The sequence below is a fragment of the Empidonax traillii genome, unplaced genomic scaffold (assembly GCF_003031625.1).
Source record: "Empidonax traillii isolate 1590-97213 ecotype Southwest subspecies unplaced genomic scaffold, ASM303162v1 scaffold103:size1334136, whole genome shotgun sequence".
NCBI lineage: Eukaryota > Metazoa > Chordata > Aves > Passeriformes > Tyrannidae > Empidonax > Empidonax traillii.
In genome coordinates this window covers 391,631-408,086 of record NW_020955296.1, presented here as the reverse complement: position 1 = coordinate 408,086, position 16,456 = coordinate 391,631, and the positions used below count along the sequence as shown (strand labels likewise).

The 16,456-nt window shown below is 42.8% G+C and overlaps 1 protein-coding gene across 1 annotated transcript in view; it reads left to right on the top strand.

Moving 5' to 3' along the window:
• The first annotated feature begins 7,864 nt into the window (after positions 1–7,864).
• The window catches only part of LDLRAD3 (low density lipoprotein receptor class A domain containing 3), a 103,803-nt gene continuing 95,211 nt past the window's right edge, over positions 7,865–16,456 (top strand). The window contains exon 1 of the mRNA XM_027882214.1: positions 7,865–7,961. Within this exon, the coding sequence (XP_027738015.1) occupies positions 7,928–7,961 (34 nt within the window). The 5' untranslated portion in view covers positions 7,865–7,927. The remainder of the gene's footprint in view (positions 7,962–16,456) is intronic.

Below are 16,456 nucleotides of genomic sequence, written 5' to 3'. Positions count from 1 at the left end.
TTATGCCATTTTGCTGCAAATTACCACAAATTTTCATTATCAAAACATATCAATTTGTCTTTTATTATTTATTTGTTAGAACCTCTTTAAAGGGACAGCTGGAGAAAAACTACTGTGGTCCTTCTAGGGAATATAGGAATATGTATTGATCCGCCATTCATTTATTGATTAGCTACTTTACTGCCAAACACTGTTTGCTTGTGTTCATCTACTTTAGATTCTGGAAGCAGCCTGGAAAGTTCACGCACTGCCCATTACCTTAGTGGAAAGTATTGATATGCTAATTGTCCAGGAAGTGATCAGAAGATGTTGGGAATAACGTAATCATCTTGCTGTTCTACGTGCTGTCTATGATTGCTTATTTCAAAATCATTGGCTGAAAATATTGGCATGTAGGTAATGAATAAAACTCACATAAGAGAAGCAAATTACATTTTTATTAAACCCACGCATTTCCCCCTCAAATGCAAAGGATTTCTAATGAGTCCCTCCAGAAAACATAAGTACTCAGAAAATCAAGTATAATAAAACTGTGACTTGAGTGGGTGAGGGATGGGGGGTGAGGAGCTTGTAAACAAGAACTCTATCTTGCTTTGTAGCTAGAGAACTGTAACTATAGAACAGCCTAATTGATCTGTACATTTATAAATAGGTGTCTTGTTTTAACCCCAGATGGCAGCTAAGCCCCACACAGCCGCTCACTCACTCACTCACCCCTGCCGTGGTATGGGGGAAATAACTGGAAGAGTAAAAGTGGGAAAACTCATGGGTAGAGATAAAGATAGTTTAATAGGTAAAACAAAAGCCATGCACACATGAGCAAAGCAACACAAAGAATTCATTCACCACTTCCCATGAGCAGGCAGGGGTTTAGCCATCCTCAGGAAAGCAGGGCTCAATCACACATTAAGGGTGACTTGGGAAGACAAACACCATCCGTCTGAATGCCCCCCCTTCCTTCTTCCCCAGCTTTATATACTGAGCGTGATGTCATATGGTCTGGGATATCCTTGTGGTCAGCTGGGGTCAGCAGTCCCACCTGCTCACCCCCAGCCTCCTTGCTGGTGGGGCAATACAAGAAGTAGAAAAGGCCTTGATGCTGTGCAAGCCCTGCTCAGCAATAACAAAAACATCTCTATATTAACAGTGTTTTCAGCACAAATCCAAAACATAGCCCTGTATCAGCCACTGTGAAGAAAATTACCTCTACCTCATCCAAAACCAGCACAAAAGGAAAGGAAAGGATGCAATTTTTTGCAAAGTGTTTTTACTTTGCAGTTGAATCTGCTAGTGTAGCCCCCTGCTGCTCCACAGAGTAGGATTAAAAGGTAAAACAAGCATCAGAACTTTACACTAGTGTTTCTGATTTCAAACTTTGTCCTTTGTAGCAGAGTAGCTGGAATTGGCAATTTACTTGGCTTGAGCAAGGTATGTGAGGATACAGAATAGTCTAGACAGACTGGTGCTACCACATATGTTGGGGGAGGTGATGGCTGAGAGGGGGAAAACTGCTCTGAAAATGCTCCAGCTGAAATTTAACATAGCTCAGAGTAAAATGTATATAAGGCAAAACAGCTGTGTGCCACCTGAGTGATACAAATGAGGGGTGGGATCCTGCACCTTTTGTGTTAATAGGGAAAACACAGACATCACCCAGTAATACTGTCAAGTTGTCATTATGCTAGGCAGAGTGGTGAGCTAAGCCCCTTACTCTGCTGTCATCTGTGCCCTAGGAAATGCTGCTACTGCCAGGACATTACAGCCTTCTACCATGGCTTTGGCAGTACAGGAGATCTCAAGACCAAAAGCATCCCATTGCATTAAAGGACCAAGACTGTGAAGCCCAAGGTTATGCCTGTGGCACAAAAACAGAGTTAGAAGGATTTTTGCCCCCCACTTGGCCTTAGTCCCAAAACCACAAGCAAAGGGTAGAAAGGAGATAGATGGAGGAAGTCAAGCAGTGAGGAGCCAGAAAAGGTGGACAAAAGATTAAACACTCTTAGAGTATGGGGTAGTCTCCTGGAGCACAGTGTGGCAGCCCTTTCACTGTGGGTCAGTAAGAGGGACCTAGACAGGGGATGTAAAGATTTACTGTGCAATGGAGAACAATCCTACATTGCCCAGGTTATGGACCAGTTGACCTTACAAGCCTTTTCATCTCTGGTTTCTGAGTCCCAGACGGAGAGTTCTGTTGCAGCTGCAGCTCAGGCCAATTGGGAGCTGTGCAGCAGGGGGCCCTCTGCAGACTGTGCAAAGAGAGAAATGCAAATGAACGGGCCAGAACTTCGGGGCCTTCCCTTTCCACAGCACTGGGACAGAAAAGCCAGCAGCTGCTGTAGAGCTAGGAGTTTCTAACTTGCTGAGCCCACAGCCTGGCAGGAGAGGAGGAAGAGGATTTAACACTTAAAATAACTTTATTTGTACTAGCAGAACTACCCAGATTTGGTCCATCATATCATACTCCTTCCCGATACTCATTAAACCTTTTTGCCCGTAGAACATAGAGTAGTTCAAATCTCTTGAGTCCAGTCCTAGTATTAACCAGTCATGAGGAAGCTGTGAGGAGTGAGTTCTTGGGAACACAGAGGCAGGTTAGGACAACTGAGTGGATGCCTGAATCCAAGTCTGGCACTCCTAGAGGTCAAGGAAAGGTACATGAGTTTGCCCAGGTGCTTCCTGTCACTGCAGGCTCTGGAGCCCAGGGTACGCATGGGACAGGGGAGGCTTGTCTCACTCTTAAGAGCTCCATCGTAGTTCAATTTTCTTTTTTTGAGAAGACTGCCAATCTAATTGCACATGTCTCAGAACTGTTCCTTTTGTTTTAAACTGGCATAGTGACGAGGACCACATCAATGCATACAGTAAATAGCTTTTCACATGTTAAGAATGTTACAAGAGAAGCATATGAGTAATTTGAGGGAATCTGAATGCCTCTTATGACTCCTCCTTTAAAAACTGATCTCCAGCTCTGTTTTCTAAAGAGAATATTGTTGCAACAGTCAGGAGAGCTTCAAGCTTGATGTGTAGAGCTAAAGATCACAACATTACAAAGCCATAATGGAGATGAATTCTAATGGATAGATGGATATAGGCTGATATGTTAATATACCTGTTTAACTTGATAGATATTAATGGTCATGACAAATTTATAAATGTATTTGGATCTACATTTATCATTTTGCTGCAGTATGTTAAAAATTTGATTATTTTGAATCTTTCAAAAAGCTATTGCTAAGCACAGCTCCAAACTCCACTCAAGCTTGCTAAGTGGCAATTCAGTCATATACAAAATATTTCAATATATTATTACAGATTTTTATCTTTAATTACAACAGTCCTGACTTTTCATCAGTATCATTCCTGTCACTGGGCATGACACATATAAATTACTAGAATTAATTCTTTTCAGAGCACTATTTACAGATTGAAGCCAGCAAATTTAGATTGCACCTAGACACATTATTGCATTTTGCTTTTTTCCCCTCAAACCAATGTGAACTCCCTAAAAAATCAACCTCTAGCTTGTAAGAAAGATTGTGAAATTAAATATAGGTTGTATACTGAGCTGATTAGAAACAAGAAATGAAAAATTTGAGCTTCAGCTTACAACATGCTGAGCATTGGTACCTCCTAGAAAGGTCAGGTTCTCCTGGGGATGCAGATCCTCTGCAATGTACTTAGGAATAATCCTTTGTTCCCCCAGGTAAGAAATGGCAGGTCTACCAATGTGAGTTGAAAACATTCTGTGGCCTACAAAAGCCTAAAAACCAGCAATCTTTATGTTAATACTTGGCAGAGATTAGTTTCAATAAACACCTGGATAATGTTTTTTGTAGGAAACCTTCTATGTTATTGGTTATCTATGATCTGGACTTCTCAAAAGAATATGTTACCAAAAAGGGTTTAAATCCTACAATCCCAGTGGTGGATTTTGAAGTACAAAGATTAAATTTGCAACATAGTAACATGGAGAGAGAACTTGAAGCCAAAGCCAGGTATCCTCACATCTATTGTACTGTCATCAGATGCCCAAACTTTGACACACCATTTACTGAAAGAGTATTTGATTTATTCACAGATACGCCCCAATGACATTTCTAGGCAGGACAGAATAGAGCTGTGAAGTGAACAGGGACAAAAATGGTATACCTCTTGCACTTCACTTGTTACCCGCACAAGAGACGATCCCCAACCTCCTCAGAACTTCCATTACATCTGTCCCTACTTCTTCCCTGAAGCCACCTGTCATTCTTCCTGTGGAAGAGTGCAACTGTGTGAGCTGTGTGAACACTGCCATTACATGAAGTTTTATTAAATGCTGTTTGATTATCAGGAGATTGGGATGCTTATAAATTAGATGTTTGATGATTTCATTTCAGGATAGGTCAGAAAGTGAAGCTGCATTTGTATATTCAAATCCAGCAGCAAAATCCCACATCTTTTAGAGCAGTGAAGGAAGTGCCAGAAGCTTTGGCTAGTAGATCTGCTCTCTGCTCAGCCCTAGTGAGGCTACATCTGGAGCACTGTGTCCAGTTTTGGGCTCCTCAGTACAAGAGAGACATGGAACTCCTGGAGTGGGTCCAGCAAAGGGTTATGAAGATGATCAGGGGACTGGAACATCTCTCTTACTAGAAACTGAGGAAACCGGGCCTGTTCAGCCTGGAAAAGAGAAGGTTGAGAGGGGATTTGATCAATGTATCTGGTTTTTTATTTATGTATTGGGGGGGGGGGGGGGGGGGGGGAGGTGGTGTGCCAAGAGGATGGAGCTGGGCTCTTCTTGGTTCTTCCAAGCAATAGGACAAGAGGCAATAGTCCGATGCACTGAAAGTTCCACCTGAATTTATGAAAGAACTTTACTGTGTGGTTGTCTGAGTACTAGAACAGATTTCTCAAGAGATGTTCTATAGTTTCCCTCACTGGGGATACTCAAAAGCTGCCTGGACACAACCTTGAGTAACGTGCTTTTGGAAAACCCGGCTTGAGCAGGGAGTTTGAACCAGATGACCCCATCAGTGATCCTTTCCAACCTTACCCATTCTGTGATTCTGTAATTCTGTGATGTTGTACTAATACAAATGAGTCTTCTGTGATAAGCTTGGCTCTGAAGAAAATTTCTCTTTCTAGCCCTCAACCACAGAGCATAAAGGTAGAAAAAGTGGGTTTCTTGTAATGGATCCTATGAAAACCACAGGCCAAGCACAGCTTGTCATTACTCCAGCATAATTTTCTATTAAGGTAATAGAAGCAAGAAAATAATCCTTTTTCCCAGAGTATATTCCTTGTTTGTTCTGATTATTGGCTGGTGCTCTGCATTACTAGCAGCCATTCAGAATCTAGCCACATTGTGAGCAACCTGAAATTATTTATTTATCCTTTATCCTTGTGGTGTAGAAGGCCCATAGTTTCATCAAGAGTCAAAGCATGGATTGACAAGAGTGGCTTGCTCAAGGCCACACGAAGTCTGCAACAGAGCTGGGATCACATCTTGCTTTGAGGGACATAATCTACCCTGATTATATGAAGGCAGTTCATATGAGGGTAAAGTGAATCAAATATTGTTGACCGGAGGTCTGTGGTCCCATTCAGTTACACATACTCAGACTGTTCATTGTCCAATCTAGAGTTTGAAGTTTGCTAGTGTTCATGCATACCCACACAGAATTGACAGAGCACATACATATAAGAGAGCTAGAAACAGGATTGAATTGAAATACAGGATAGGCTGTGGTGATCAGACATACGGCTCAGCTAGACCTGACTGTCCCCTTTCATCCCCTTTTTTCTTTATTTTCCCGTGTTTTTTCTTCCTCTAGCCACCTCAGACTATGCTTCTCCCTTCCTTTGGTCTATGCCCTAAACTCTATGGTAGATAAGTCTTGTATGTTCTCAAAATACTGCTCCCACTACATCCCTTAATGTGTCCTATACCATGAGCAATAATCATGTGTAGTTTGCAAGGCATTTGGGAGTTTCTTGGCAGACATCACACCAGATAAGAAGGCTTAATCAGTTTTCTCTGATGTGCTTGGGAACAGCCAATGTTGCATGCTCCATTTTCCCTGATGAAGTTACGGAGGTTTCTCTGCCTTTGTTCTCCGTGCATCTTTGTGTTAACAGGGATTACACTTTTAATCATGTAACTCAACACCCAAAAGGTAATCAGAAATCACTCTGGACCCTTTATTCTTTGATGACTTCTATGTGATAGTTAGCTATGAGGGGTTAAAATAGCATTGAAGAACTAACAGAAGCTAAATGCTAGGTATTCGAATAAAATACTTATTTTAAATAAAAAATTAAATTCATCCTTCCAAATGCTATGAAATCCTTATCAGTAAATCTCCTCAAGCTCCTCTAAGTTAAACATGAATTGTAAGAATTCTGCTTGAAACAGTATTATCGTGCAGATTAGCTGAGCACAGTTTTAGAAATCATTTGGCAGCTTTTTGCTGCTGTAATTTGGCTTTAATTCTTAGCTAAAATACCTTCTGCACTAAGCCTGCCTCTTCAGCTCTTAAATACATGCTGCAAGCTTTTTAGAGAGTTAAACTTTATTCTATACACATGCAGATCTACTTATGTACTTGACAGACATACAGAGGAATACTTTACAAGCAAAAGGTACCACTTAATGAATAGGCTGTGATTTTCCCATGAAAGCAGAATGGTACTCAGCAACGTGGGTTTCTTCTTGGTCATCATATACTGAAAAATGATGTTCCTTAAAAGAAGGCCCACTCCTGCTCCCATAGAAGCCAAGTGAGGTCAGGATTGGGCCTCTAGACTGAAAATGCAGTTTAAGTTTTCCAAATGCTGGATTTCAGAGCTTTACTAAGATAGTAAATCTCACAGGCTAGCTCTGACTTCTGTTTGTGTTAACTTCCCCTGTTCTCAGCACTGGTGAGGCCACACCTCAGGTACTGTGCCCAGTTTTGGGCCCCTCAATTTAGAAAGGATGTCGAGGTGCTGGAGTGAGCCCAGAGAAGAGCAACAAAGGTGGTGAAGGGTCTGGAGAACAAGTCCTATGAGGACTGGCCAGAGGAGCTGGGGTTGTTTAGTCTGGAGAAGAGGAGGCTCAGGGGTGACTTTAGCACCCTCTACAACTACCTGAAAGGAGATTGTAGCCAGGTGGAGGTCGACTCCTTCTCTCAAGCAGCTAGTGACAGGATGAAAGGACATAGTTTAAGCTGCATCAGGGGAGGTTTAGGCTGGACATTAGGAGGGACTCCATAGGGAGTGTTATTAGACATAGGAATGGACAACCCAGGGAGATGGTGGAGTCACTGTCCCTGTAGGTGTTTAAGGGAAGACTGGGCGTGACACTTTGGTGGCGTGGTCCAGTTCACACGGTGGAGTTCGGTCATAGGTCGGACTTGATGATATCAGAGATGTTTTCCAACCTAATTGATTCTGTGATTCTGTGACTGACTGGCTATGAAAATGTTTCTTTTCTTCTGGTTAGGGAATGAAGTTAAGGGGAAGCTTTTTGAGAGCAACGTACCCCTATCTCATTGCAGAAGAGGTTGAGCGAGCATTTACGCCGTTCGTGAGGGTACAGCCCATCTGCAGGGGTGCAGCTCTGACCCAGACTCTTCCAGGTGTTACTGAAGGGCTCCTGCCCGCCGCCGCACGGCAAGCGGAGGGTTTGTTATGTGACACGCTAAAGCCACCACAACCCTGCACGGTCCCCAGAAGCGGTCCTGGGTGTCCGACGGGCAGCAGCAGCGAGGGGCTCCCAGCGGCGAGGCCGGGCGGGCCGGGGCGGCAGCCGCGGGTGGGCACGACGGCCCAGCGGGGCGGGGCGGCGGCGGCACCGCCCCCGGGCCCTCCCCCGGCCCGGCCCCCGCCCCGCCGCTCCCGCCGCAGGCTCCGTCGGGCCGCACTGGCGGAGCAGCCCCGAAGTTTGCGGGGCGGCCGGCGTGGGGCCATGTGGCTGCTGTGGCTGCTGCTGGGCTCGGCGGGTGAGTGCGGGCAGGGGCGGCGCCCCGGGGCGCTGCCCGGGAGCGAGGGGGCGGCTCCGCTCGGCGGGGGAGGGCGCCGGGGCCTCCCCACCGCCCCCCGCCTCCGCTGGGCGGCTCGTGGCGGGCCGGGGGCACCGCCGGCCGCCCCTTCCCGGGCCGCTCTCGCCGCTGTGCCCTCCCCTTCTCTCCTCTCCCCAGGCGGGCCCGGGATGCCCGCGGCGGGGGCGCGGCGTGTGCGGCTCGTCCCCTCCCGCCCCTCGGGGCGTGCTCGGGGTGGTCCCGGCCCCGCTGGGCTGTGCGGGGCCGGCCCGGGGCGAGGCGCCTGGAGAGGGCGGTGGGGCTGGGGTGGACCTGGGGTCGGGCGACCTGGTGTTGAACCGGGCGTCGAAGCCGCCGAAGGGGCCGCGGCTCTGCCGGCACATCCCGGGCCGGGCCCCCTTGCCGAGGCCGCTCGGGGCGGGGAGGAGGCGGTGCAGCCAACCCCGCCGGTGGGGCCGCGGCAGGATGTGCCCGAGGGTTCTGCCCGGCTTCGCTGGGGGTGCGGAAAGGGGATTTCCTACTTTTTGTTCATATTCGCCTTTATAGATACTCTCACATCCCCCCTTCCCGCCTCGGCCGGCATATGTCTGTCAAAGTCGGCGAGTTGATGATGTTTTGTGCAGCTTTGCTGCAGGTGTGAATTATTTCTGCAACATGATCTTAGCGGGCGCTTTTCCAGACAGTGTAAGTAGCCTGGCTGCGTGCTGCTGTGTCTTGTTTCCGAATCACGCCTTGGCGATGAGGTGATGACACACAGTGGGTAAAACTCAAGATTATCAAGCTCAAATTATTTTGTTTTGTTTTCTTTTTAAAGAGTATTTGTTGTCACGAAGAACACAACTGCAAATTGCGACTGTGACTTTCATAAGTCTTGTGTAGGTTTAAGTGTCTTCGCAAAACTTTTAGCAGTTCCTTTTTTTGAAAGCTTCAGGCAAAGGACAAGTTTGTTTATCCATATTGTGTTGCCTTCTTCCTTATTAATTTCCATTTTACTACTGCCAAATTTTCACCTAATTATTCATGAAAAGTTATATGTTTCCATGTATTGAATATATTTGCTTATAATACCACCTTTAGATTAGCATGGAGGGTTCCCTTCTACAAGATCCTTATCTTTACATATGAAGGTTTCCCAGCCACCCACACCCCATGTGTTCCACCTTGGCTTGGGGGCAGTGACCAAAAAGACCTGTTTCTTGTATGGAAGTTGGTACCTCAGCTTTTTGACTGCTGAACTGCCATTCTTGCACAACATTCTTGCAGTTACTTAACCAGAGACTCTGGCTTACTTTGGGGCAGATTCAAAGAACTTTCTGAAACCTTTTTTTTCATGTGTTCTGTTTGTCTTTTGAAAAAATAAAATATGGGGTCTTTGGGGATTTGTTTTTCAAATGTTGCTTCCTCTGTATATTTTGGCACCCCTGCAAACTTCCCACAGGGAGCATTAGTTTGTCTCTGCCTGACCTTCACTCTGTTTTGAATTTTACTTCTGGTAACTCCTGAAAATATTTCTTTTCCTTTTGAGTATTTTTTGAGTACAGAAACCTTGAAACCCTGGGATGCATTTCAGTTAACAGAAGATAAACACTGTATAGTGTCCCTGTCTAAACAGTTTTCTGTTAGCGTGCAGAAGTAACTGCAGACTTGGATTGTCAGTAAACTTTGCCTTGCAAATGTTCAAACTTTTATTTGCATCTTTATTCTTAATATTGTTGTTGGATCAAATAGTGTTTTTCATCCTGGAGGACCCTGTCTGCATGGGAAAGGTTTTTTCATGTTATGATACGTATAGTGTGAACTTACACCAGGCTGTTAATTTAAGTTTGTAGTTGCAACTGATAACTGACCAGAAGGAGACTATGGATCAGGAGTTTTAGCCTCTCTTCCCTGCTCAGGAGCTCCCTGATTACCTTGCTTTCCTTTTCTAGTCCCCACCTCATTTCAAGTCTCATCAAGCTCTTGGGTAGTGCACACACCATGCACACCCAGTTTCTTTCATCTCTCCATGCTCTTGCCAGTATAAGCAGGTCAGGCTCAGCTCCGATTCCCTCCTGCTGCCCTGTACAAGTCATAGTGTGACCTTGTTTCCAGCAATTTACTTTGGCTTGGTGTCAGCCCAGGAGTTCCTGGATGTAGGTTAGGTCCTGCAAGAATTCCCGTTACCAACTCAGAGTGTAACAACTTTTTCTGGTTAAATTAATGTCTGTTGATTACAAAAGAGACATCTATGTTTATCTTCATCTACTGTTTGGCATAATCCAAGGTGATGTGCACACAGCTATAGTGAGTTTTGGAAAGGATTGTTTCAGAGAATGGAAAGTACATTTTAGCTGAAAAACTGATAAAATGTAAATGGTCCCTAACAGAAAAATGAGCTCTGTTTTGAACACAGGTTTAGGTGTTTTTTTTCTTCAATCTGTCCATTAAGGACAGAAGTGATGGCAGGAGTCAGAAACACTTAGGTAAATTAATTAATTTTAAAAGTATGATTACAAAGTGAGCGGAAAAGGGAGATTATAGTTTTTTCCTGACAATTACAAACCTTCCTCTTTTAACTGTGAAATAGGTTTTAAAATGTTGGTCTTCAACTGACTGGAGAATCAAAATACAGTGCACAGCTGAAATTCCTGAGTATCATCCCAAGATATCACAGTCCAGTGTAAGGACCTTTTTGATGCATAAGTCAAATAAATAATGTAGATATTATACCTGTTAAAGTATACTCAACTTGCTCTGTATTAGGAGGAGGCTTCTGTGTCTTGTTCCCTCCAGTCTTTTGGTTTAATACTGTTAGATTCAGGACCCTGTTCCACAGACAGCATAAGCACGCAGGGCCAAACAAGTGCTTTGTCACATTTTGCAACTACATCTCAAAAGTATGGAAAAAAACGGAACACCCCTGATATCAAGCAGGGGTAGGAGCTACTTGAAGCGTCATGTTCCCACATTAATCTGCATTGTGTAATAGCTGCTAGCTTAAAACTTCCACATGCTAGTGAAGAAATAGCCATTATTTCCTTACGTGAGTCTTCATGTATACTAACATTCAGAGGTATTGCTATGAGTAGAATTTCTTTGCTGAAAACAAATGTACTCATGGGAGGAGTATTCAGCACTGCTGAGTACTGTACTGCCATATAAGCAAAGAGCAAGAAAAGAACTCTCTACTTGGATATTTGGGTCTGTACTATGTATTCAGTAGATCTGTTTTGTATTTTTCAGGCAATCCTCTTAAAAACTCTTAAACGAAGTTTAGTCTTCATAACCAGTGTTTGTCTCTCTCGGCACACAGGCCAGCTGTGGGTGTGTGCAGCACATCTGTGTGTGAGAGATGGACAAGGGCTTGGGTAGTTGGCAAGTCACAAGAATTCCAGCTTGGGATAGTAATAGGATAAATAGACGATAAACTACAAATAATGGATATTTGCTGAAGATACAAGTCTGACAGTGGTCATGATGAGAAAAGCCAGGAAGTACTAACTTCAGTGCAAAGCTCCACATCCATGCTGAGGAGAAGGTGGGATTTCTCACAGAAGCCAACACCCACAGACAAGGTCTCTTGAATCAGTTCCTCGTTATTAGAAGTTTGATGTTTGAGGCAGTTGTCAGACTTTGCTCTTGCAATTACAGGTTTTATACAGGGACTAAAGTAAGCAGAGGATGATTTTGGGGGGATTTTTAATAATGTCGGGGAAAGTGATGTGTCCTTGGCTAGACTTAAGTGGATTGCTGTTCTCCTTGGATGTGAGGAGTTTCAGGGCTCAGGAGCTTCTAGCCATCCCATCTCACTTGGGATAATTCTGCCACAACAGGAGTCTGCAGTTGCCAAGTTGTCAGGGTGGAAGCATATCTGCATTGTTGCAGTCACATGTTGTGATAGGAAGTGGATATCATTAACTAGAAAATGCATAGTAAAAATGCACCTTTAGTACAAATGTGACATAAATTGTTACAAGGGTGCAAGTCAGTCTGTCATACCAGATACATTGTGAGACCAGCAAGCTCCATACCTCTTTGATGCAGAAATTTCCTGCTGATACTGTAATATTTTTATTGTGACAACAGGAACCTGCATCCTACTTTGATTTGTATGCCAATTATCTACCAGGTGAGGAATAAAATGGCTCTCTTTGCTGTAAATCTGGTAGGCTGTAACAGGGTGATGATGGTTTGTTAGGCAGCAGTGATGAAATGAGCTGTGGTTCAAGCATCTCTGTGTTTCAGGGCAGTAGTGTGGGAATACAAAATTAATTTATCACTGGGAGACATAATTTGTTTCAGGTTTTTTGTTTGTATTTTTAAATTTTAATTTATTTTTCGAAACTGGTAAATTTTACCTGAATAGCTTCTGCAATATATCCTGTTCTCTTGTCTGTGTAAGCAGAAGTGCACTAATGGAGTAGACCTGAAAAATCTGTGGTGCGAGATCTGTTGTGATGGTAGCAGTGCTCTCCATTTCAGTGTCTTGTTCATTGTGCAAGTTGATGAGTTGTATGAATTGGTAGGAAGCCTTGGAGGCTTTAGTTATCCTACTTGCTGCAGACTGAAGCTACAGGTATTCTACCCTTGGTAGAAGGCACTCTGTTATAAGTATTTCAGCTGGTATTTTCAGGCTCTGTATTTGAAAACAGTTTCATTATCAGCTGGGTTTTGAAAATAAGGAAGGAGAAAGATCTTGGGTCTCAATAGTTGGGTTTGGATGGTTTTGAATTTTAAAGTATTCAAGCGTAACTCTTCTGCTCTGGCAGGATCTCATAATGGGGTATGCTAAGATGCAGAACGGAATATTTCAAGTGAAAACAGTTTTAATGATGTATTTTAAGGTATCTCTCAAGTGAAACACTGAGTAGAATGCCCTTTGCCTGAAATGTAAATAGATCATAGCTGGAAGTAATTGTATAGTCAGCTATTAGTATAATCATTTGCCATAGATTTACTGACTGCTGTAGCATTTTTGAGGGAGAGAACATATATATTTAAAAACCCCAAACCAAACCAACAACAAAGATTAAAATTTAATCAAATAGCTTGAGGAAAACAAACAAAAAAAGCCATTGACAGACAGGCATTTAACTAAATTAATTAGCTTGATAATGAAATGAAACTTCAGTGGGGGGTGGCATTTGCATGGACTGAGTGTGTGTCCAGATACTTGCTTATTTGACTTGCAAGCTGCAGTAATTTGATCACGTGTTTAGTTTTTTTCATGCAGCCTCTTGAGCTAGTGAAACTGTCAGGCTAAAAGGCATTTTAGGCCAACTTTACATTGCATGCAGTGTTGTATATCAGGACAGAAAAGTCCTTTTAAGGGAGAAGATGGTGTGATGCTAATTGGTTTTTGGGGTGTGTGTTTGTGTTTTAATTTGCACATGGGAAATGCTGAGCCAGTGACATTTCTAAATGGAGCCATTGGTCTCTCTGCTTTTTGTTGTTCTCAGCTGCTTATGCAGATACCCACTTACTCATTTCTTGATTTCAAAAAAACTTATGGAATCAGATACTCAATGTAGTTATAGCTTATAGAAATATGTCCTCTTTGAAAGTTTGAGATAAATAATCAGTAGGTTCTGTTAGTGTGAAAAACGTGTTCAAAGACTGGGGAATCATGTGGGTGGACAATCAGAAGGGCCCAGATGAACAAAATGAAAATGGAAGCAAGTTGGGAGGGGGTGTCTGGTGATAACTTTTGCTTCTGTGATCCTTAAGCCTTCTTCCTGACACGGGCTGGACAGCTGTGAACTTGTCACAATTAAAACATATCAAGCAAAGCTGCTCTTTGTGTATGTGTAAATGGTTGAGTAAGTTGCTCTGTCACAGTATGGGACATGTCACAGGGAACAAAGAGCTGAGGTAATGAATGGAAGGTGGTGATGTGAAACTGCTAAAATGTGGGATGGTTTAGGATTGGGTGTTGATGAACTCATAGCAGATCTGGGGAGGTCTTGGTACTGTGTCCTCTTAGCCAGGAGGTTTCAATTTTAAAATGGATTTAGTATCTCTGGGGGAGCCTGTGAGACTTAATTTATTAAAGATTGGGAAGTGTGTAAGTTCAACATGGTTGAAGTGTGCCATTGTTTTATGAAAAAGTTTGTTTCAATAGGGACAAAAATACAATTTTTCAGGTTTTAGTGCTATTTTTTTTCCTTTAGTAGGGATCCTGATTCTTTTTTTTTCTTTTAAATTAAAGAAAATCCCTAAGTGCCATACCTTGCAATGGGTCCTTGGTGTTGTGCTGTTACCTTTCATCTGCTTAGACAGATTCCATTTGTCTCCCAGGGACTGTAATAGGGGAGATTCCTGATTCAGGGTTCTCTTATTGAAGATTTCAGATGGATTTTAGATGGAAACCAAGTACATCAGATAAGGTAGCATATGTTGGTCTATTTTGAAACAGCTGGGGTTGTTGGATGAAAAGTTCGATTTTAAGTAACACTTTCCTATGAGGATTTATCTGTGTTTTTGGTAAAATGCAGTCATGTTACTGCAGCAAGTAGGTTGAGGTTCCATTAAAAATTCAGATGTGAATTCTGGCTACTTAGTATCACTTTGTGCTCATATTCCTTCATTCCTTGGAGTCCTTTCTCTTGCTTTATATTTTGGATGAATTTATCACTTCACTTGGTAACGAGTGAGATGATGCTTATAGCTCCAGACAGAACACAGTTGCCAGCCATATATATGTGTCAGCTGAAGACTTGTATTCTTCTGGGCAGAGCTGTTCAGGGTCTTAGTGCTGCAGGACCTACTCCAGTTTGTATTACTGATCAACAGTATGACTTTGGGCAAGATTTCTTTCTTTCCTCACTGTGCTCACTTTCCTTTTACCGTTTAAACATTTTTTTGGGACACAAACTCTCTTCCCATCTTTCTTTGATGCTGTTAGTGCTACCCTAGTTTTAGTCTAGGGCTATATGCTACAAATATCAGGAATATCTTTTTACAGTTTAAAACGTTGCTCTTTGCCTTTTTAGGCTCCTTGCCTGTATGGATTTGATGTGAGATAAGTAGATTTTTCTTGATAAAATGATTTTTACTCAAGTATTCCTGGTTTTCCCTTCTTTTTGTTGTTGTTAATGTAAAGTCATTAAGATTCCTCAGAGCAGTTTTAGGTTTACAAAGATGTGAAGCACGATCGAGACTCACAAATTGATATAATTGTGAAAATTCATGTAGTTGTCAACTTGCAATTTCTCTCCCTTTTTTAAGGCAAGGCAAGAGTTGGCAACTTGTAATACTGCTGCTTGTGCTGAAGTGCATGTATTTTGTCTTGAGGAGAATGGCTGAGGAGAACCAGAGTAGTTTGGGGCTCTGATGCTGATCTTGGATGGGTGATCTTTGGGATGCCGAACTAAATCTTCCATGATCTGATCGACAGTAAGGAACATGTGTTTTCAAGGCCTTGGCATCATGGAAAACCTGAACATCTTGGTTTGTTCAGGTGACTGGAAAGGCACAGTACGGCTCCTGAGATCAAGATGCACTGAGGCTGGCAGAAAGCAGACTGCACTTGGGAAGTGCTGAAGTCTGGAAAAACTGTGCTTACTGCTCAATCACTTTTAAAAGACCAAGTCATTAAACTAATTAGGCATAATTAAGAATTAGCTAATGAGGAACAACAATGTGTTTGTGGTGATTGCTGTCTTTCAAACTCAAAAAAGGCTTCTTTTAACTTTCAGCAAGTTTTTGAAAGGTGGAAAGAAGGTGGAGAGGGAGAAAAACAATCCATGTGGCTGTTAGTTACATGTCTTAATAAAGTGCTGGTTGAATTTCAATACCTGATGGTGAGTGAAATGAAAGCACAAATGGAGTTACAGGTAGAATTGTAAAAAACCCCAACATATTGTGAACTTGTAAAGGATAAGATCATTCGCTTTACAATGTAACCAGGGTTCTGCATGGTAAACTTACCCTTCATTAAATCAAGTCCAATTAGAATTCTGATTTACATTCTCTAAGAAGTGTTGGTTTGGTAGCCCTTCCTTTAAAAGGTGAGATCTACCTCCACTTTTTAGGCATTTTCAATCTTGTGGATATGCTGACTTTGAATACCAGCGAGGGTGAAGGTAAGAGAAGAGTGAATCCCTGTAATATTTCAGTTTATGAGTTCTCAGTCAAGCCACAAACATTTGTCCTTTTGCAGTCAGATGGAGGACTTCCCCCTGTTATCTGCAAGCAGTAAGTTTCAGGAACTAATTCTTTCTTCCTCCTCTGAAAAAAGAGCTACAATGTGCGATGAACAAATCAGGAGTGTAGTTCTGACCAAAGTTCTAAGTGGTCTGTCTGGAACATTAATAGGGTACATAGTAGATAAAAAGGATGATGATTTATAAACACTACCAATTGGCAATAATAGTTATACCCTGAAAGTCTTCTATGAGGAGTGTTATCTTCTAAATTGCAGGCTTGAGGTAGAGTGTTTTCAGGGTTTTTTTCACCTTTAAAGATTGGTTACAGCA